At 39.6% G+C, this 23,904-nt stretch overlaps 1 protein-coding gene across 1 annotated transcript in view; it reads right to left on the bottom strand.

Annotated features, from left to right (window-relative positions):
• Window positions 1–23,904, bottom strand: part of ENTHD1 (ENTH domain containing 1) — a 94,362-nt gene that overhangs the window by 56,557 nt on the left and 13,901 nt on the right. The window contains exons 2-3 of the mRNA XM_059404584.1: window positions 19,448–19,690; window positions 1,506–1,624 (exon numbers count right to left, since the gene is read on the bottom strand). Of these exons, the coding sequence (XP_059260567.1) occupies window positions 1,506–1,624; window positions 19,448–19,690 (362 nt within the window). The remainder of the gene's footprint in view (window positions 1–1,505; window positions 1,625–19,447; window positions 19,691–23,904) is intronic.

Below are 23,904 nucleotides of genomic sequence, written 5' to 3'. Positions count from 1 at the left end.
GTCAGATAAATAAATAAAATCTTAAAAAAAAAAAAAAAAGAAAGAAAATGGGCAAAAGATCTGAACATACATTTCACCAAAGAGAAGTTATGATGGTACAAAGGAGCACATGAAAAAAATGCTCGACATCATTAGCTATTTGGGAAACACAAATTAAAACCACAATGAGGTATCATCACAGACCTATTCAAATATCTAAAATAAAAACGGTAATGGCAAAAGTTGGTGAGGACGCAGGGAAACTGGAGCTCTCATACACTGCTGGTGGGAATGCAAAATGTTATAGCTGCTCTAGAAAACAGTTGGACCTTTTTTTTTTTTTTTAACCAAATTTAGTATGCACTTACCACACCCCTCAGCAATCACATCCTTAGGCATTTATCCTAGAGATATGAAAACGTCACAGCCTGAATGGATCTCAAGAGTATTATATTGAGTGGGGGAATAAAAAACTCTCAAAATGTTGTATATTGTCGGGGTCCATTTACATAACATTCTAGAAATAATGAAACTATAGAGATGGAGAAGAGATTAGGGCTATCAGGGCATGAGGTGGTTAAGGGGTGGGGAGGAGACGGGGTGGGCAGCAGGACAGACTGCTTTTGTGTGGACATAACACTTCTGGATCTTGATTTTGGTGCTGATAACATGAATCTATACTTCGAATAAAATTGCTTAGGAAACTGCCGGCCCCCAACACACATACATAAATACAGGTTAAAAAACTGAATACTGAATTGAAAATTTGGAAACTGAGTAAGGCCTGCAGTCAGTCAGCAGTAACACAGCGACGGCCATCTCTGTTTCAATACTGTGACTCGTACCACAGTCACAGACGATGCCAGTGGGGGGGGGGGGGGGGGGGGGGCGTGGGGGGAAGAGATGCTGGGTGCGGGGTATTTGGGACTCTGTACCTATAGCTGCAGCTGCCTCCAAGTCTATAATTTTATTTCACAAAAAAAGGTTTTTTTTAGATGAGGAGAGAAAGATGGACTGTCCAACAACCAAAATATTATTTATCTACAGGGGTGCAAAAACAACAAAACCCATCTTACACTATATAATAAAATTCTAGAGGGTACAAGGAGTCCATTTAGAAGAAAAAGTCAGAGATCTTTATTATATTGGCATAAAAAGAATTTCTCAAATAAGATGTTTTTAAAAGATCAGCTATAAAGGGAAACTTCGATAATCTAAACTTATTCTTATTTAAAACTGTGTATAGCAAAAAAAAAAAAAAAAGCCAACAAAAATGAAGTTCAAAGACAAGCACCAATTCTCTCAGAACACATGTAGCTGCAGCTGGAAAGGACAAGGAGACAAATTCTCCCCTTGGGCCTCCAGAGAGGAATGCGGCCTGCAGACGCCTGGATGTGAGCCCAGTGAGACCTGTGTCAGACTTCTAACCTACAGAACTGTAAAATAACCCATTTGTGCTGATTTAAGGCACTGGGTTGGCGGTGATTTGTTAGAGCAGCAACAGGAAACGGCTGCAAGTGACTTACCTCTGTGGATTTCCAAGCATTAGTCTTGACCGGTAGTGTTCCCTGGGACAACACGGTTCCACTAGGCAACTGAGTGTCTTGGCACTGCTCTTGTTTCGCTCCTGCCTTGGAAGTGTTTTCTGTCAACAACATAAAGCTAAGATTTCACTTTGGCAAAAAATAGTAACGTTTTTATGTTAGCTCCCAATTTTTAAGCTGATTACTTCTGAAGACCCATTTTGTCTGCAACAGGTACCTCCTGGGCCAACGGTCATTTCAATTTATCCCTTCATAATAATTGACAAATTTAGGCCAATTTAAAAATATAACTTTGATTCTAGCCTTTTTACCTATCAACACTTTTATTGTATGCTTTATTATTTGAAACATCTTTTTTTAAATAAGGCACAATACAGTATAGAAAATTATTGTATGAAAATTATCCTTAGCAAAAGCAGGAATGACAACTAGAATTATCCCAATTAATATTTAAAAGAAGTTCATTACTGCAGTGTGAATGTCAAGTGTTCACATATATGAGGTGTAGGCTGTATGATGAGAAAGCACTTTTAAACAATATTTAAAAAATTTTTAAACATGCTATGCCAGTGAAATAGGAGATTTCTCCTTGTATGTTTTAACTGAATTTAATGGTTTTGTAGTTGCTGTTTTCCTTTCTACCTTTTCTTTTCCTGGGTGGGGAGGGGCAAAGGTGTAGGGAGAGAGAGAATCCCAAGCGGCCTCTGCACCCAACATGGAGCCTGTCACAGATTCTCGGGACCCTGAGATCATGACCTGAGCCAAGACCAAGTCAGATGCTTACCCAACTGAGCCACCCAGGCACCCCTCCTTTCTTTCTTTCTTTTTATTTATTTATTTGACAGAGATCACAAGTAGGCAGAGAGGCAGACAGAGAGAGAGGAAGAAGCAGGTTCCCCGCAGAGAGCCCAATGCGGGGCTCCATCCCAGGACCCTGGGATCATGACCCAAGCCGAAAGCAGAGGCTTTAACCCACTGAGCCACCCAGTCGCCCCTCCCTCCTTTCTTTCTATCTGAATTACTGCGTAAACGAATTACCGCCAACTCTCTCTCAGCATGCTACTGGGTACAATAAGTGTAAGGAAGCGATCTTCAAACCGGTATGCATACCACTGGGGTACTTAAAGACTCCCCAAAGGCCAGGTGGGCATACACAGTTTTAAAGAACTCAATGTCCAGACCTACCACTTTTATATATACTCTTTCCAAAAACTGACCTGCCTAAGAACGGGACTGTGTGGAAGCATCAGGCCAGTTCTTCCCTCTTCCGCTTTCATAGTCGGTTTCCTTTCACTTTACACAGACAGACCCACCCTCTCCCCATCTTCTTACGATGCATCGTCCTTTAGGCTACCACTCTTAGAGCCGTCGAAACAAACAACAGTAGAACAGTACAACAGTAGAAAAGACTGGGGTAGGGAAGCCTCCTTCAACCAAGGCAGGAAAAACCCAAAGTAAAGCTCCAAAATTTGTCCTACTTTACACATATTTCTCTTAATGGCAAAGCAGGACATAAATAGCACAGTATTTTGGTCCATACTGGAGTGTTTGGTTTTCAGACCTATTATAGTATGGAAGAGCGGGACAGTTGACAAATTTCATTTAATGTCCTGTGCTTTTCATCCCTCAGCTGTTGTCCAAAAATGCATCACTTCTGAGGAGGACAAAAGGAAAGCACAAGCCCGGGAGACGGGGCAACTTCTTTCATCAAAGCGACAGACTTACAACAAGGCTCCACATCTTAGCCATCTCCCCTAGGAGAAGAATTCAAGAATGTGAGTGCAATCACAGTGATGTTTATTTGAATGAAGTAAGATGTTTTCTGAAAGAAAGTTGAAATCTGATCTAGCAGACTATTTTGACAATAAAGGCTGGCTTTGCCAACTAGGTAAATATGGTCAATGTTTTCCAAAAGTGGAATGAACGAGATCTGTAGTTCTGAAGAACTGCTGAGACATATTTAAAGCATATGAAATAATCTCAAAAATTGCTATACTAACACGCATTCCACGATGAATGTTTTTCTTTTTCACACTTTGTGAGTATATTGTGTTAAAGTGTAACTGGCAATAATTAATAATCTGATAAATTTTAGTAAAGGTTTTTTTGATATTATTCCCCAAAACTGAGAAAGTCCATTACTCCTAATGACTGTTTAACAAATCTTTTTCTATGAGGGTTGTTTCCGTTTCTTTGCTTTCAACAACACTGAAGACAGACCTAATCAAGTCAACAGCTGACAAGAGATGAAAACCATTTTTATAATAAATTACTATATAATTCTGGAATATTACTTAAAAGGAATTCATCGAATTGACTGACATTGCTATAATAAAACACCTTCTATTCCCACCTACAATTTTATGTGAAAAAGTCTTCTTAGCATTTCCATCCATAAAAATGTAAAAAAGAAACAGAATTTATGCTGAACCCTGCTTACTTCCAGCAGTAAGTAATATTCATAGGTGGGTCAATAAGCAGCTCCATGTATCTCATAGAAACATGCATTTCCAATAAAATGGTATTCTTTTTGAGTATTTATAAAAATTATAATATACTTACATGGTTTTGGTTTTGATCAATTGTGTGCTAAAAATAATTGTAATGATAAATCAATCTAGAAAGAATATTTTACCACTTAAAAGCCTCTTGACCTAGAAAATGTAATTTCAATTTATATACATGTTTGATGTAAAGAGGATTTCCAGGCATCAAAATACTTTCTATTAGGATGAAATCCTACGAGGGATGTAGAGGAGAAATATGAATTCAAGGAGAAAAAGAAATTACGTGATGTAAAGCTTCCAACAGTTAAAGACTGTGTTTTTTCAAATGAATGGCTGCAGGTAGCAGTTACGCAGTGTTTAGGTTCCTTTAGATACTATTAAAAGTCTCGTAGAACCGTTTCATTTTGTTTTCTTTTGTCCTTAATGTCAGTATTTTGAATTGTGTCCTTTGCAGTGACTTGTGATACAATTTCACATGGCAACCTAAAAAAAATGCAGGAGGTATTTAATTTTTCAAAATCACTTTAGGGGCTATGCAAGAAAAATAGCTTGAAAACCAACAGTCTAAGATACAGTGGTTCTCGCCTTCAGAAAGTTTATAGCCGGACTCAGGAGGTAAGACTGACACACAGACTTAATGGGAAACAATTAGAGGAAAATAAGACCGTGCCGAACTTTCTTAAATTAACGAACTTTGAGAATAAGCATTCTAAGGAGGAAAAAAAACCCCAGTGCGCACTAACCAGAAAGTGCCTCATATAGGAAGTAGAATTTGAACAAGGCTTTGAAGGATGACTAGGATCCTGATCAGTGTAGAATGAGAAATTATCCCAAGTAGAAGGAGCTACGTGGGCAAAAGGAGTATGATATATGCCAAAGACACCGAAGAAAGAATAAGAAATTTGCAATTATGACTCTAACTTTTCATCTTCTCCTAATGTCACATGAAAATGAATAATTAAAATGAGCTTATTTGGGGGCCCAGAGATTTTATAATGATTACTGGCAAACAGTAGGGGTTTGAGGCTTAGATCATCTCTGTACTTTCATGTGATTCATCAGGAACTACCTTTATGATCACTCTTTGAATATTCAGCAACAAAATTATCCTTCAAGTGATACGGACTTAGGTTTAGACATCACAAAGGTAGATTAATAACAATTGCAGGAAGTTAACTTTGAATTAAAGTGTGAAGAAAACTGAAGGACAGCAAGAACTGTGAACGAAAAAAATATCTTGAATATTTAGAGACATATTTTAGGCTAAACAACTAAAATATTCTAAACCTATATTAAATAATCTTCTAGGGCAAGAAAGAAGGCAGTTAGAACATAGTGAGTCTATGGAAATTCATTGAGACTTTTTTTTTTAGTACCAGCACAGCACTGGAAGTGAGGTGTGCTTAATTAAATTAGGTGATTACACCAGATTTATTTCTGGATTTTCACAAGCAAGTGCAAGCCGAGAGCACAAGTTTAGTTTCTTAGTGGAAATGAAGGCCCTTTGGTATCATAAGCTGTTTACCAGTTGAGACGGTGAAGTCACAAGTCAGGGGGACTCGTGTGCAAATATGAAACCCCAGAGGGAAAAGTGAAGGTGCTGAGGCAGTGATGCTATCGGGTCATTCGAAGATGAGAGGTTAGATACCAAAGCTGGAGGTGCCAGGAGGAAACCATTGAGAGAGAGCCTGTAGATTTCAGTGAGCCTGTGCAACTCAGATAATACCGCAGAGCAGAACTGGCAGCCCTGAGATACTTCTTAGATGAGATAGCAAACTGACATTCAAATCATCAGACATTAACAAGGCAAGAGCACACTTTGGAACCAAAATGTGGCACAAATTATGTAAATTCCCAAGTTCCTCCACTTATTATTTAATCTAATAAATAGCATTGCTATGTATTGACAGCATCCTTTCAGGTGTAAGGTAAGTCATTTACTTAACAAAATCAGCTTTAAAAAGAAAACGCATCTACCAAAGAAAATACTCCGTGGGCTGATGAGCTGATAAGATGGGGAAGTCTCATTGTGATTATCTTTATATCTAACTTTTGCAGAATCACGAGTTTGGAACCTTAACAACTTCACTGTCTTGGAGCATAATTGCACTTAAGCATCTTCAAGTAATAGATGTTTGTTCTAATTTTTTAAACTTTCATTTCGTAATTACTTCAAACTTATGGAAATATTGCTGCTAGAAGACTACACAGAACTCCCAAATACTCTTTATCTAGGTTTACCAATTGTTAACGTTTTGCTCCATTTGCTTTATAATTCTCTTTCCTCGTGGACACACACATATTATGATACTCCAATGTTTTACACCTCGAGGAAAAGCCATTGTCGTAGGTTGGGTTCCCCAGGAAGCAGATCCCAAAGCTCAAGTTTGTGTGAGGGAGATACACTAGGGAGTGAGCACCTTCTGTATCAGCACCAGTGAGGAGCGGGGAAGGCAGGACCGGGCCAAGGGAGAAACTCATCTGTCACGTGGCTGCAGCAGAGGCCAGGACCGATCTGCCAGAAGCTGTGGAGCTGGGATGGCTCTTCACTGTGGTCCTGCCTTGAAGCAAGGGAGTAGCCCAGCCACAACCATGGACCACTGGATGTCATTTCCCTCAGGAAGGGACTGTGACCTTGAGCCAAGAGGTTCCCTTCAAATGTTAGGAATTCCTAGAGAAGGACTGAGCTGAGACCCCCTCAGCTGCCCACCCTCCCAGCAGCAAAGGGAATGAGTGCCTTGATCCGGGAGACAGGGTCTGGGGGGCACCACAAAGTCCACGGCAGACCCCACCTGCAGACCCTGAGAAATGCTGCAGAGGGATTGGAGGTAGAATGTGAGTACTGTAAATCTTTTTTGAAAGGCGAATTTTGAGATTAGCAGAGAAAAGGCTTCCCCCCACCCCAATGAAAACACAAAGAATAGGAAAGCAGAGATGTTTAAGCAATTTTAAAAATCAAATTTTAAATTGGTAGATGAGAAAAGGTGAGAAAAGACAAACTTTTGTTGCAGGAGATCCTAAAAAGGGAATTAAGGCAATTTTATTTCTGTGTTTTGCTAACAATAGCATACAAAATTTGAGACACCGCCAGCAGTTCTTTCTTAGGACTAACCGGGAACGGGAAAACGCCCAGACCGCATTAAGAGCTCAGCCACAGAGAGGAGGAGCACACAGTCACTGCGCGAGCAGGATTAAGTGTTCAGGGCTGGCTCCTAGGTTAAGACAGCACACTGAAACGGCACCCCATCTGTACTGCCTTCGAAACACACATTTCCATCCTAAAACTTAAGAAGTTTTAAAAAAGTCAAAACTAATTTTTAAAAAATGTACAATAGCAATCTAACATGAAAACAGATACAACCAAAAATTTTTAAAAGGAAAATGACTGGTGGCCAAAGCAAGCATTCCCTGTCCCCCAAATGTAATAGTGATGAGTTGATCAGATTCTGAGATTTCTCAGGGACACGTGGGGCAGGGACTCAGTCCATTAAGCATCTGCCTTTGGCTCGGGTCATGATCTCAGGGTCCTTGGATAGAGTCCTGCTTTGGGGCCCTTGCTCAGCAGGGAGCCTGCTTCTCCTTCTGCCTACCACTCCACTCTCCTTTTTCTCTGACAAATGAATAAATAAAATCCTTAAAAAAAAAAAAAAAGATTCTGAGATTTCTTGTCACTATCCACATGTCTAGAACAAGGAGAACTGAGCGGACAATGCTTTTCTCACTCCTTGTGACTGAGAAGAGGTGGAAATTGGTAAAGGGGAAAAAAAGAGGTGTGCCAGAGTGAGTAAATACAGATGCCGACACTTTCATGGAAGTGAAAGCTACAGTTTCACACTGAATTGCGTGGATGATCTGAAGTTCAGGAGCATCTCCCCACCCCAGGGCAGCAGGACACATTTCCCAGCTAGACAGGATGAGCAGGATCCTGCACAAAATGTTCAGAGGACAGAGCAGAGCCCAGGTGTTCTAAATAAGATCATGTAAGGCCTCATGAAGGCTTCCCTTCCTCACTGCTGCAGAAAATGGATAAAATAAGAAACAGCACTAAAACCACAGCTCAGTGGAGAAAACAAACTGGTCTCAAACATGGTGGGAAGAGTGAAGAAATCACTCAGTGTGTCTGAGCCTGTAACTGCTGAATATGATGGTGCTGTCCCTCTATCTCCTCTTTTCCTTAAGACAACTCTGTGGATGGAAACCATATTATCCTCATTTTACACTGTGCTACAAAAGCTTGCGTGCCCGAGGGCACACAGTCCACACAGACTGCGTCAGGATTCAAGTCCGGTCAGTAAAGTGCCAGGACCCAAGTGCTTAACCCTTAACTCTTCATTGCCTTCAAAACACACTGCCTCGCGAGAGCTGCCGGAGACCCGGCAACTCCACAAACACATTCCAGGGGGAAAAGAGGAAAAGAGGAGGAGGAAGGGAGGGGGGAGCAAGAGACGGAGAGAGAGGGGGAGGAAGCCGGCATGCAAAAAATAGACTCCAAATGTACAAGAGAATGTACTTCAAGGAACAGAAGGACGTTCCTCACAATATGGCATTAGATGGTTTGGGAAGTTATTGTAAATTGTGTATTTTCATAGATTTCATTTTAGAATTGTTGCTACTGTATGACAATACAAGGTTGAGCTTTTTTTTTTTCCAATGTTTCTTGGCCTTACATGTTTCCTCCTCTTTTTTTAGGAAATGCTTTCCATAGCTCCTTCCTATTTTTTTTCCGTTGGGCTGTCCTTTTCTCACCGATGTGCAGAAATTCTTTATATATTCTGGATAATCCTTTGTCACTTACATATGTTAGAAATTTTTCTCCTAGTTTCGGACCGTCTTCTTCACTTCTTATAGGGTGTTTTTTGATGAAGAGAATTTAATATAGTTTTAGAAGTTTTCTATTGCTGCCAAAAGTTACAATAAATTTAGCGGCTTAAAACAACGCCCAAAACAATGCTGCGGTTCTGTAGCTCAGCTGTCCGGCAGGCTTAGCCAGGTGCTCTGCTTTGGGTTTCACGAGGCCAAAATCAAGGTGTTAGCCAAGCTGGACTCTTCTCTGAAGACTCTGAGGAGCAATCCACTTCCAAGATCATTCAGGGTGTTGGCAGAATTTGGTTTCCTTGTGGTTGTAGGACTGAGGTCCCCATTTCATTGCTGGCTGGCAACCAGGGATCATTCTCAGCTTCTAGAAGCCACTTGTGTTCCTTAATCACTCCAGTGATACCACTCCAGTCTCTTTTCAGCCCAGTAAAGGTGCATCAAATCCTTCTCACACCTGGAATCTGTGACTTCCTCTTCTGCCACCTGGGGAAAACTCTGCTTTTAAATGGTGTGTGATTGGATTAAGCTGGTCTGGACATTCCCTTCCCCTTTTTTGGAATGTTAAGTGGCTTTATTAGAAAATTTGTTTAATGGAAAATGACTACAAAATGGTAGGCATTTTACATCAGTAAACAAAGGATATCCATTATTTTTATTCTATTATTTATTTAGAATAAATTAACATATAGTGTACTAGTAGTTTCAGAGGTAGAATTTAGTAATTCATCAGTTGCATATAACACCCAGTGCTCATTTCTTCATGGGTCCTCCTTAATGCCCATCCCCCATTACTCCATTCCCCCCCCACAACCCCCCAGCAACCCTCAGTTTCTTATAGGTAAGAGTCTCCTGCGTTTGTCTTCCTCTCTAGTTTTATCTTATTATTCCTTTCCGTCCCCATGTTCATCTGTTTTGTTTCTTAAATTCCACATATGAGTGAAATCATGATATTTGTCTTTCTCTGACATTTTGTTTAGCAAAATACTTCTAGTTCCGTCTACGTCATTGCAAATGGCAAGATTTCATTCTTTTTGATGGCTGTTTTGACATACAAGTAACATAATCATGGGAGGTAATCATCCACAGGTAACGCCCACCTCTCAAAGGGGAGGGGATAATATACAGACAAGGGTCATTGGGGCTTATTCTCAGAATTTTCCCTACCACAAGAGTAAAACTTACAAATGCTTTTTTAATAGTTGGCACTTTTTCAGTTATGTTTAAGAAATCCTTCCCTATCCCAATGTAAAAAAGATATTCCCCTTTATTTTCTTCAAAACACTTCGACATCTTTTTTTTTCTCCTTTAAGTCTTTAATTCCTCTAGAATTTGTTTTTTTGCATATGAAGTAGAGACCCAATTTTGCTTTTTTTAATATGAATAAATAAGTGCCCCAGCATTATTTATGAAGCAGTTCATCCTCTCCCCACCAGTGTGGAGCACCGCTTCTGTCATATACTAAGATAACCTAGTTGCACAGTCTGTTTGCTGGGCTCTACAGGTTTGTTCCACTGGCCCACGTGCCTATGCCTCCATCCATACCACACTGTCATGATGACTCTTGCTTTAGTCCTGTCACCCAGAAAGGCAAGCCCTCCAACTTATCCTTCTTCAGGAATGTTTTGGATATTCTTGACCTTTAGATACTTCCAGATAAATTTGGGAATCAGCCCAAATTAAGATCCTCTTTGGATTTTGATTGCAATTGCACTGATCAGTGGTTCTCAAACTGGGGGCAGTTGTGGCCCTCAGGAAACGTCTGACAATACCTGCAGACAGTTTGGGATCTTACAACAGGTAGGGAGCTGTACTAATGGCATCTGGTGGGTAGAGGCCAGGGATAAAGCTAAGTATCCTCCACAGCCCCCACAACAAAAAATTACCTGACTTAAAATATCAATAGTACCAAGCCTGAGGGAAAACCTCCACTAAATTTGTATAATTTGGAGAGAATTGGTATTTATCTTTGTATATTTCAATAAACAAACATGAATATCATTCTATTTATATAGGTCATCTTTAATGTATTTCAGTTAAGTATTATAATTTTCAGTGTACGGGTCCTGTATAGTTTTTTTAAAGATTTATCCCTAAGTAGATAGTGATTTTTTTTTTATTATAAATGGTATTTTAAAAATGTTTACTGTTTTGTGCTGGTACATAAAAATATAACTTGATTTACACATTTTGAGCTTATAGCCAGCCATATTGCTAAAACTCTATTTCTAATATGTCTGTAGATCCTTTCAAATTTTCTATAGGAAGATCTTATTATCTGAAAATACATTTGCCTCCATTTCTATACTTTTACTTTTAATTTCTCTTACTTATTTTATTGTGATGGCTAGGGATAGTACAAAGCTGAAGCAAGGAGAATGGGAACATTTTTTTCCTACCTGATTCTAAAAGGAATACTTCCACATTTAAGTATCTGAAAAACTTTAATTTACATTTTAAAAATTCAAACTGAATTGCATTTTTTCTAGAAAAAGAGATCTAACATAGATTCTTTGAAATGTTAAGACTTTCTTTATAATATCAATTATAAAATCCATATTTTAAAAAGATGTTTTATTCACTTGATTTATCAGAGAGAGACTTTAAAGTCATTACTATAATGGGATATGTTTCGATCTCTTCCTGTAGTTCTACCATTTTTTTGCTCCATATACTTTGAAGTTACTTTATTCTGTATACTCACATTTAGAAGTGTTATATCTTCCTGGGGATTTAAGCCTGTTATCGTTGTCCTTAATAATGCTTTTGGCTTTAAATTCTACCTTATCTGATACAATATAGTTATACCAGTTTTCTTTAGTATATGTCTGGTTTATCTTTTTCTACCCATTTGCTTTTAACCTTTATGTGGACTTAGGTGCACAGCATATATCTGGATTTCTTTTTCCTCAATTGATAATCTCTGCCTTAAGATGAGTTTAATCCACTGATATTTATGATTATTAATATATTTGGACTTATTTCTACCATTTTACCTTTTTTATTTCCATCTATCCCATTTTATCTATGCTTCTTGCTCTTTTTTTTAAAAAGTCTTATTTATTTGACTGAGAAAGAGAGAGAGAGAGTGCACATACACAAGCAGGGGGAGTGGCAGGCAGAGGGAGAGGGAGAAGCAACCTCCCTGCAGAGTAGGGAGCCCAATGCAGGGCTCGATCCCAGGACCCTGATATCATGACCTTAACGAAGGCAGATGCTTAACTGACTGAGTCACCCAGGTGCCCCTCTGCTTCTTCCTCTTTATATTTTAGTATATGTGCTGCCGAAGCGAGCACTGCTTCTTCCTCTTTATAAACTTTCATTTTCTCATTCTATTTTTTCACTACTTTGGAATTTATGCACTCTATTTCTCTTCTTTTGGTGTTAAACCTTTCAAGTTTATCATGCACATTTACTTTAACAAGTCGAGGATTGGGACATCTGGGTGGCTCCGTTGGTTAAAAGTCTGCCTTCGGCTCAAGTCACGATCCCAAGGTCCTAGGATCAACTCCTGCATGTGGCTCCTTGCTCAGGGGGAACACTGCTTCTCCCTCTGCCTGCCATTGCTCCTGCTTGTGCTCTCTGTCTCTGACAAATAAATACAATCTTAAAAAAAAAAAAAAAAAGGCTGAAGGTCAAACAATATCTTTACCCCTCTCTCAAAAAATATAAGGATCTTAGAACACTGAATTCTGTAGACTCACTTCCAACCTACAGACCACGGCTACCCACTATTTTTGTCTGTTTTTCAAACCCAAAAGTTAGACATTACTACTTTACACAGAAAGTGTTCATTTTACATACAAGTTTATTACTTGTTAGTCACTCCCTCTTGCATTTCCAACCATTCTTCTGGAATAATTTTCCTTCTTTTTCAAGTATATCCTTTAATGAAGGTCTCCTGGTGGTAAGCTCTTGGGTTTTTTATTATCTGTAAGTGACTATTTCACCCTTATCTCTGAATGACAGTTTTGCTGGGTACATAATCACAGGCTGTTATTTTCTCTGAGCACTTTGAAAATGCTGTATCATTGTCATCTGGCCTCCACAGTAGCTGAAGAGGAGAGGTCACTGGCAGGGTAACAGCCATTCCCCTGCAGATGTGTCCTCTATGTCTTAACACTGCTTTTCTGTTTTCCTCTTCCTTTGGACAGATCTTCTGGTTCACTAAATTAAGTTTTTTTATTTCAATGGTTTTTCTCATTTCTGTAAGTGTCCATTTTTCAAGTTAATATACGCATGCCTAATAATCTTTTTTCCAAAGATTTTATTTATTTATTTGCAAGAGAGAACACAAGCAGGGAAGCGACAGAGGGAGAAGCTGAACAGGGAAGTCCAATGTAGGGCTTGATCACGGGACCCTGGGATTGTGACCTGAGTAAAAGGCAGCCGTTTAACCAACTGAGCCACCCAGGCTCCCCGTGATGTTTTTTGTTTGTTTTTAAGTAAAATAGTTTTAATTTTTAGAATTTGGTTTTGCCCAAGGAGCCAGGCAATGGCATATATAACTGACATTTGAATAACTGGATTAATTTAGAGAAGGATCAATCCAATTTGACACTTTTGCTTGTATGTATGTCTTTTTAAGATTTTATTTTTCAGAGCAATCTTAGGTTTACAACAAAATTGAGAAGTAGAGATTTTCCATATACCTCTCTCTGACACATGCATTACCTCTCCATATCAATACCATGATTAATCCTTTGTTTATTTAGATATTTAAATGCATAGCTATTCTATGTCATGTATCTGGCCTCTCTACTATCAACAATCTTTGGGGGGCTACTCATTTTTTCCCGGGTTGGTGATATAGATTGTGAGCTCATTGCCTGATTTTAATTGGAGGGAATCCTATGGACCTAACTTGTGAACTGGTCTTTATTTTTACAGAGAAAACTGCCTTAATCACTCAGTCCCACCTGGTTCAGCACAACAAACCCAGGCTTTCCTTTCAATGTTCAAGTCAGGCCCCAAACCATTTTCTTAACTATTGACAAGTGCCCTTAAACAATTCAAGCCTGAAAGACACCTGCAGGGCCTTCAGGCACCAGCTCCAAGTCACTCTGACTCTTGCTCACCTGTCCTGTTCTTATTTACTTAATTAAATTAATTAATTAATTGAAATTTTTGGAAGGCAAGATCTGTGGAGATTTCCCATACCCCCAACGAGGCCAGAAATGTTGCAATGGTTCATCATTTAGTCTTTGGTTACTATGCAATAAATGAGTTTCTTAGAATCCCTCGTAAGTCTTATCACTAGAAATAGACCTAAAATACCTTTTAGTAAAAAAAAAAAAAAAAAAAAAAAAATACATCTAGTACAATGCCAGTTTTATAAAAATAAGTTCTCTCCAGTTTATCCATTTTCTGTATGTATATATGTACAGAAAGATGCCTAGAATTTATGCTCATCTGACATGAGTTATGGCTATTTCTGAGTGAAGACATTGAAAAATATTGATTCATTAGTGTTTTTGAGCCTGCATTGTTTTTCCAAGAATAGAGTGGTTTTTTTCTGAAACAAAAATAAAAGAAAGAAAATAAGGGCACTTGGCTGGCTCAGTTGGTAAAGCCTGTGACTCTTGATCTCTTGATCTTGGGGTTGTGAGTCTGGGCCCCCCATCTGGTGTAGAGATAACTTAAAAATAAAATAAAAAGAAGAAGGAAAAGAGCCAGACTGGAAGTGAGTATTCTAAGGTGTTAATGGCAGTTGGGTTAGGGTGATAGAGATGGAAGCTACTGTTGTTTTGTTATTTTCTTTATTGTATACTTGTTTAAGTTGAAAAAAATCACTGCTTGACATTCATCAGTGCAGCTGTTTTAGTAGGAACTGTCATCTGTGCCATGAGCCCTGCCATCTAGACTGTGTGGGATATGGCCACCAAGTGTGACTTCACATCAACTCTGTTAGTACAAGGTTCACCGTAGGAAGTAACATTAACACTGGAGTTTGTGCTTATAAAATCATTACTACTTTGAAGTTCTACTTTTGGTCCAACAGGAAATACACACGATTTTTGGGAAACATTTCCATGACATAGAGTGCTACTACATTTAACATAGACCAAAGTAATCCTTCTCTAATAGAAGTAAAGTTCCATTGCAAAGTATAGCACCAGTGTGAAAATGGAAGCTTTTTATGGAAGATCAGGTGACCAACAGAGGTAATTAATGCTTTGCTGGTCTGGTTGTAAGCAGTGTCTCTGGTGATAGCTTTTTATCGTTATCACCTCTAAGATAAGGGCATGACTGATGCTTACAGCTCCGAGAAGCAAGAGTTTTAACTGTGCACATAGGGTTTTCCTTGTATTTCTGTTCTCTTGGAGGTTATGCCCAGTGGTAGCTTTCAGTCTGTTTTTTAAAAAAGATGTTCAAAGGGAGTTTTGGTGAATGATGGCATCACGGAGATGAATTCGTAGCGAGAGTACATGTACATCAAACAATAATTATCATTCAGTCCATCTCTTCCTTCAAGCAATAAAATACCTAAACAAAAACTTTCCAAGCCACCTACCACAATCAAAACTTGGAGAAAACATGTAGGAATAGAAAAAAAGGGGATAGAGGTAGTAATGTGTGCATAACACCTTCTCCAAAGCACCTATTTCCCCTTGCTAATTTACCACAAAGAAGCTAGGCACAGCTGTTTCAGCTCTAGATCCTAAAGCCTGGGAATCAGATTTCTAGCAATGATTCAACTTTACATTTCAATATAACTAAATAATTTAGAGATGTCTTTAAATACCTCCTGATGGAAATGCACCTGTGTAATACCATCACTTGCCTCTCTAACTGAAATGTTAGTCGCTTTCAATTTCTCTTTCTTCTCCAATACATCATCTGCTTACCCCATTTCCTCTCCATATTCTATCTTTACACATTACCTTTCCCTCATTTCAATAACCCTAGAGCAGGATGCTGGATTGAAAACAACTGTCTCTTACAGAGCTTCTCTCCAATTCGTATGGCCTTCATTCCTACACAAAGCAATAAGAATTATCTTCCACCAACAGCTGTTTTCAGTAATAAGAAAGCAAAGTTCTGTGACTAAGCTAAACACCCCTTCTGTTCTCCAAGGCCTACAGTGGTTCCTAGTTGCCGGTGGTACCGAAGTGAAATCTCCAAATACTCTTCATTATGTCCTTTATGAACTCTCAATGACCTGTCCACATTTTTAACATATTCAAATTTATGTGTTCTATTCCATTTAGTCTGACAACCATGCATTAACATGATTAATTAGTTTCTTCTTTTCTTTACCTCTACAGTAGGGACTATTGAATTTCCCATATATTTATTCTCTCCTTCCTTAATGATAGATCCTCTAACTTTAATCAGGGCACATGGCTGTCCAGGATAAAAATTACATTTTTCAGCCTCTCTGGAGCAACAAGACAGAAAGACCTCTGGGTCCCTGACATCACGAAGAGCCATATCAGTCCTAGAATATCTAGCTCTGGATTATTTTTAGGAGAGAGAAAAAAAATCCCATTTTGTGTAAGCTGTTAACATTTTTGGTGGCCTCTTCTACTATCACTTCTGAGAACACTGAATTCTAACTGATTCATCTATCTCTGAGTTTTCATCAGCTACTTCTGTCCCACTATTAATGCTCCCCCACTTCATCTTCTTATCTCCCTCAGCACCCCCAAAACATATACACCAAAACATATACACAAAATTGTCAGTTTCCTTTCTTCTTTTAAAATACAGCTTCTGGGGCACCTGGGCAGCTGAGTCAGCTAACTACTTAACTCTTAGTTGCAGCTCAGGTCATGATCTCATGGGTTGTGAAATCCAGGCCCAGGTCGGGCTCCGTGCTCAGCGGGGAGTTTGCTTGAAGACTCTCTCCTTCTGGCCCTCCCCCTGTGTTCATACTCACACTCTCTCTCTAAAATAATTAAGTAAATCTTAAAAAAAAAAAAAAAAAATACAGGGGCGCCTGGGTGGCTCAGTGGGTTAAAGCCTCTGCCTTCGGCTCAGGTCATGATCTCAGGGTCCTGGGATCGGGTCCCGCATCGGGTTCTCTGCTCAGCAGAGAGCCTGCTTCCTCCTCTCTCTCTCTCTGCTGGCTTCTCTGCCTACTTGTGATCTCTGTCAAATAAACAAATAAAATCTTTGAAAAAAAAAAAAAAGAAATACAGCTTCATATTCAAATGCCCATGTGGAAACAGTTAGTTTGCTAAGCTTAATACAATTACTCTTTTTTGAACACAAACACACACATCTGTGTATCTAGTATGTTTATGTGCATCTATACCTAGTGGTGGATAAATGAAGTTTTTAAATAATTTAACAGATTTCTAACACACTAAGTTTTTACATCCAAACATTCACTATTCACTTTTAAATAGTACTCTTAAACTACAATTCATTTTGGTGATGCCATCATTCACCAAAACTCCTTTTGAACATTTTTTTTTAAACAGGCTGAAAGCCGTCACTAGATATAACTTCATTTTTTAAATTTAAAAAAATTTGTTTTGACAGAGATCACAAGTAGGCAGAGAGGCAGGGAGAGTGAGGGGAAGAAGCAGGCTCCCTGCCAAGCAGAGAGCCCGATGCGGGGCTAGATCCCAAGACCCTAAGATCATGACCCAAGCTGAAGGCAGAGGCTTAACCCACTGAGCCACCCAGGCACCCCAATAACTTCTAAGAGAGCAGAAATACATCCAATTTGGTTACCAGTCCTAGAACAGTGTCTGGCATATAAAAAGTATTCAATACATGTTCGTAATATGAAAAAAAATGAACTGCAGCAAAACTTCATTTGAAGGTAGACTGACTTTTTAAAAGTAGTCAAAAGTCATTCCAAGCTCAGTTTAGTGAACAAGATGTGTCATAAAGCTAGAGAATATCATTTGGGGTTAAAAAAAAAAAAAAGCAGTGACTATAAAGCAATAAACTCAATTTCCTTGTATGAATCATAAAAATGGCTCAGAGCTAAGCTACTTCTTTGGCAATTTAAAGATTCATTTCCTAAGTTTACAGTAAGTTCACCAAGATCGCCCCAGATTACACGTGGAGTTTCCTTTGCCTGGAACACCCCAGATACAGATGGACTGTCCCCTCACTTCATTTGGGTCTCCTCCTCCAAAAGGCCTTCCCTCACTCCTGACCTAAACTAAAGCCATCCCTGTCACTCTCTGTCCCCTAACACTGCTTTCCTTTTCTTTATAGGACTTGTCCCTAGCATAATATTTTATATCTATTTTGTTTGTGTGTGGTTAGTATATGTCTCTATCCCTAGAATATTTGCTCCATGATGAAAGGGACTATGGTCTACTCACTGTTATAGCTCCAAATTTTTGCTCGGTACCTTCAAATAAATTCAAACTTCAAATAAATTCCATAAATATAAGTTTATAATGAAAGAGAAAGGAAGAGAGAAAAGCAATGGAGGGAGAATAAGAAAGGCAACAGAGCAATTGCAAAAGGAGTGAAGAAACTCTGGGCCAGTTCATAGTTGGTGATTTTACTTTGTAACCCTCTTCTGTAGTAGTTTGAACTGAAGGCTTCCGTGAGAAAATTTCAGAATGAGTCTCTTATCATTCCTGGAGATTTATTTCAAAATAAAATGGCCGCCCTCAAGAAAGAGGTTCCACTACATTTAGAAGCATGTAGATGGCATTTACTGTCTTTTACTGTCTTTCCGTCTCCGCAGTCCACACAAGCACAAAGTGAGAGAACATTTGAGAACCTCTGACCGAGTCAGAAAAGTACTTTAGTGATTTTTAGGATTGTTCCACGTTGGTATTACTATGAACATTCTTAATTTCCAGATTTAACTGACATTTGGAACATCTGTTCGAACTGAACACCTGTAGCTCTTTCAGGATCTTCCTTAATAGAGTTGCAGGATAAAGCTAGCAGGCCAGCCTCTGAAAATACTTTTAACTCTACATTACTCCTGCTGTGTCTCTCACTTACAGCATGAGGTTTAGTTCCTTTCAAGGGACAAGGATCCAAGTCACATTTCTTTAATGTTTTTTGCTTCCTCAAACTGTCCATTCCTCATACAAAACTTCACAACAGGATTTGTACCGGAGAAGACAGAGTCCGTTGACATTCCTTTACTTTTTAGCAAATTTAATAGGAAAGATAATTGTATCTCCCTACTGATTTCTGTAACGCTACAAAGAAATTCCTTTTTAAAAAAGTTCAGTTCATATTTAAAATGTATGTACTATGAGGCACTGTCATCCTGTAGGAGTTTTAGACCCTTTCAGAATTCTGAGGCACCTTTAAGCAAATGTAGGATCAAACAGCACAAAATGCACAATACCCAGACCCCGAGTCTCACATTCTAGTTATAATGAAAATCTTAAAATGAATCATGATGCCAAGTAAGCATCACTTCTTTAATAACATTTAAGCTCAAAAATCCCACTTTTTTTGAAACCCAGAAAACCTGTATTCCAAAAATAATCACAAAATTTTCTACTATTACTCTTCATCTCTGTTTTGTACAGTACAATGTCTAACACAGTAATAAGAGTACTAATATAGTATTAATATTTCAGCATGAAAACCTAATGTTTTATATTTTTTAATTGTTCTTAAATGATACCTACTACATTGTAGGTCTGTGTTCAGTATACGTACTTTTATTACGTAGCCTTGCAACCTTAAGAAGCTTACGTTTCTTCTCTGAGGCAGGAGTTTCTGGTGTGTGGGCGGAAGCACATGCTGTTGGTGAGTTAGCTGTACCAGGTAATCTTTTAGGAAATGTCATAGAGTAGGAGGTACGCCGTCTTGTCCGACATGCTACTTCCCTCTCTCTGTGCAGCAACTGTTCATCCATCAGCAATGTTATGACTTGCTTAGACTTCTCCCGGATATAATACCCTGAAAAATACATTGAATTGGTATAGGTAAGAAAATATTCACTGAAGTTACAATTAATTTCTATTCTAAAGAAAATTAGGGAAAAATGCAAACAGTGTAGCAAAGCAGAAAAAATCTGTAACAAGTCAAAGGGAAACCTAAGTTTCATTGGAGTTGTCAATAAGTACTCCTTTTCTTATACCTTAAGAAGTACCTAAGGGACGCCTGGGTGGCTCAGTTGGTTAAGCAGCTGCCTTCGGCTCATGTCATGATCCCAGCGTCCTGGGATCGAGTCCCACATCAGGCTCTTGGCTCCGCAGGGAGCCTGCTTCTCCCTCTGACTCTGCCTTCCACTCTGTTTGCCTATGCTCGCTCTCGCTCACTCTCTCTCTGACAAATAAATAAATAAAATCTTTAAAAAAAAAAAAAAAAAAAGAAGTACCTAAATGTGTGATGAAATCCTATCACTTATTGACATGACATTTTTCACTCTAAATATATTTCCTTTTAAAAACAATTCATTCTCTGCAATAAACCAAACAATGTAGGCATAAAAGAAGAGGAATGAATTAGATCTAGATATAGGACAATGACATTGGCTAAAGATCTAAAGTAACATGCACGGTTATGAGTCGAATCAGTAAAGCACACGGGAAAAACAATCATTATATATGTATACAAGGAGAGAGAAGTAGATAGAGAAATACACGGGTGGATGGATGATGGATAGGCAGGCAGATGGCCAGCAGTGTCCCCACGCATTGTTAATATCGGCTACCTTGAAGGAGGACATTAGGGTGGGACAAGAGTAGGGAGGACAATTAGATTTTCTTTGACAAAACGTCTTATTAAAACAACTTGATGCCATTAATAGAGTGCCAGAGCACAGTCTAAGACCAGAATCCCAATGACAATACTGTCCTTAACCAACTGTGTGACTCTGATATGTTAGGTGGTCTGTATGGGCTTGAGTTTTTGATGTGAAAGCCAGTAGAAGCATATCTGCTCAGTGTAAATCACAGATACAAAAGAATACTCATTCAAATATATAGTATTATTATTACTAATCTCAATCCCTTCCCATGAAAAATGATAAAGGAAAACCACTTCCCTCTCCACATCTCGGGACCAACTCATAATAGAACATCTCACGTTTTCCCAAGCCTTCCTCCAGGAGTAAAATGACAAGTCCTTAAAGACCCACTACTGTGTTCATTTGGGGCTCTAAGCGTGGCGAATTGAAATATTAATATATCCAACTATCACTTACTAGCAGGGGAAGTAATGAGCAATGGTCAAATGGAGGGTGCTTTTGACAAAACCGGCCAACATGTTCTCTGCCAGTCACTTCATTAAGGACTGCTACAACGGTGTTAGAAACCTTTGCTTAAGTTGCCATCTCTCCCAAGATTATTTTATCTACTCTCAGTCTCATTTCTTAGTCACTTCCTCCTTCCAAACTTCCTTTATAACTGCTGTGAAGAGTGCCCTTCTTGACGCCCTTAACTTCCTTTGAGGAACCTATAGGCCCTAAACAAAAAAATCCTGCAGGGTTTTGGGTTACCACTCCTTGTCGCCTGATAGAAGCCTGCTGTGACTGTCAGCCCTTGGGGACAACATGCCAGACACCACTACTCCCTTGAAACTGCCGCAGCTTAGTTTGGGGGAAGGGGTGGAAAACTTGTTTTTCCATTTCTAACTTCACAAAAACTCATCTCCTTTTTGCTTCCTCTCTCTCCTCCAGCTGAACCACCCAGACTGCCTTATTCTGCTGTCACACCAGGCTCTCGGTCTCCTTCAAGCTGTGTGTTAGCTGTTGCTTCTGCCAGGGACTCTGCATGGCTAGGTCCCTAATTCATTCAAGTCTCTACTCAAATGTCACCTCCTCAGAGAAGCCTTACTTCTGCCCACCCTATCCAAAATAGCCCCATTCCCATCACTCTCTATTCCCTTACCCATTTTATCACCACCTGCTATTGCGTGTGTGTGTGTGTACATATATATGTTTGTATATACACACAATAATAATTATATATATACACATAATAATATATACACATTTATTTACTTGTTTACTGTTTGTTTCCTCACCTACAAGCTCCATGAGGGCAGAGAGCCTCATTCACCCAGTATCTCCAGTGTCTGGGAGAATGATTGGCACATAGGAGCTACTCAATAAATCTTTGCTGAGTAAAAAAATCGATAAGGAACAAATTACCAAAAAGTCTCCATTTTCTCCCTGACATAACACAAATGGAACCAGATGGATGAAAGGTATCGAGTGCCAATTTATAGTGTAGCTGCCTGAGAAAGGTGCCTGGCCTGAAAAAGTTTCTTGCAACACCCTTAATTACAAGAGGTCAGAACTAGAAATTATGGGACAGATGTGGATTATTTCAGTCGGAGTCTGCATGAACTGGTGGGACTTGAAAGCAGCTACAAAAGTTCAAAGGTCCAAGCAGGTACATCAAGCAGAAAGCCAGCCACAATGACGAAGCACTTCTCCCTGAAACATGAAGGCTTTTTCCTAAGGGAGCAGGTGACAGCCTGCCACAGTGGTTTGCTTCATTCTCAAGGCTGTGCATGGCCATGGCTACTCCCCCACCACCATTGAGATGCTGGACAGTAGAAACCCAGCTGTTCTAAAGCACCAAAGTTGAAAGTGAAAAAAATCTAAAACCCCAATAAATGTGCTTCAAGGATGAGTAAAAAATAACAATTAGTACCAAAAAGATGGTATCTCCTTGCTGCTAAGCAATATGTTTCTGAAAGGAAAGGAGCGACCTAGCACTAGAACGGAATTGGGGAATAGAACACATGTAGGAAGTCACGGCTCTGTGTCTGAAAGAGAAAAAGAGACAGGGGGGAAGAATGTGGGAGGGAGAGGGAGAGAGATCGACAAAGAGAGGGAGACATGGAGTCTCTGAAATGAGAAATCAAACTATGAAACAGATCAATACCCAAAGATACACCAAGACATAAAGCTTGTTATTGACATGAAGGGTAAAGTAAAAATAAAGCTATATTCTATTTTAATTAGGAAATCAGGGATCTTTAGGTTATAAGTGACAGAAACTCAAACTGAACAGGCCATGGGAAAACCAGGGGTTGCCACTGGGCTTCAAGTATGGAGAGCGCCCAGGAGCGCCCAGGACTGCTCCCCCACCCCCATCCCCGTCCCGTCCCGTCCTCCCTCTGCATAATGCTTTCCTTTTCTCCTCTTGCAGACCGGCTTCCTCCACCTGAATGTGGACATGGCCACAGAGAGTTCCAGGTTCATGCCTCACACTCTGCCATCTGAGAAGCCTCCCTCTTCCTTCACCCAAATTGGAAAAATCCAGGAGAATGACTAGGCTTGGCTCAGCTTGAAAGTCACATGCCTGTCCCCTTGGCCAGAGAGTGGCACACTCCCACTGGCAACCGCCATCAGAAGGGCCCAGTGGACTGAGGGGACAGTCAAGAAGACAGAAAAATGAACGGACAGAAAGCCAACCTGAGGAGGCTTCTCAAACTCACACAAAGGACCGGGACATGCAAATCACTAAGCAACTCTGTGCCAAACCAAAAGCCAAGGAACCGCACTTATTCACCTCGGCGGTCATTTGATCATTTTTTCAACACTTAAGTTTCAGGAATTGTTCTAGAAACATGAGTGAGAGAAAAAAAGACAAGATCTCCAAACAAGAAAATTTCAGATACAAATACATGCTCTGAAGGAAGTAAAGCACAGTAAGGAGCTAAACACCGAGCTGTGGTGCAGGGACGGACAGGCATCTCGCTCAGCAAGAAAAGGCCAGGCCTGCAGCCCTTCAGGCAGAGAGAGCAGCTCTGCAGCCCTTCAGGCAGAGGGAGCAGCTCAGCTCCGACTTCACCTCCTGCTGAGGGATCGCAAGCCCCTCCCGACTCTCCAGTCCCTGCCCTGCTCTCCTACAGCACTTCCACATGCTGCAATTCTTATTGATTTGATAAGTGTCTTTTTCCTCCATTACAGCATAACATCCATGAAGGCCAGAATTATACCTGCTTAAGAGTTACTTCGGAAATGTCTATTAAATAAATGAAGGAACATGCTGAGAAAAAAATGTCCCAAATGCAGAGGAAGTGCGCCTGTAAACAAACACATGAGCAGCATGTAAAGAGATCTGGAAATAGAGTAAATGCAGAGATGTTGGGCAATGAGATGTGACAGCAGCAAAGGCACACAGCAGACTTCTAGGAAAACCTGTATTACGCCT

The sequence above is a fragment of the Mustela nigripes genome, chromosome 6 (genome assembly GCF_022355385.1).
Source record: "Mustela nigripes isolate SB6536 chromosome 6, MUSNIG.SB6536, whole genome shotgun sequence".
Taxonomy (NCBI): domain Eukaryota; kingdom Metazoa; phylum Chordata; class Mammalia; order Carnivora; family Mustelidae; genus Mustela; species Mustela nigripes.
The sequence above is the reverse complement of the archived record's forward strand: the minus strand, read 5'-3'. Positions and strand labels throughout refer to the sequence as shown.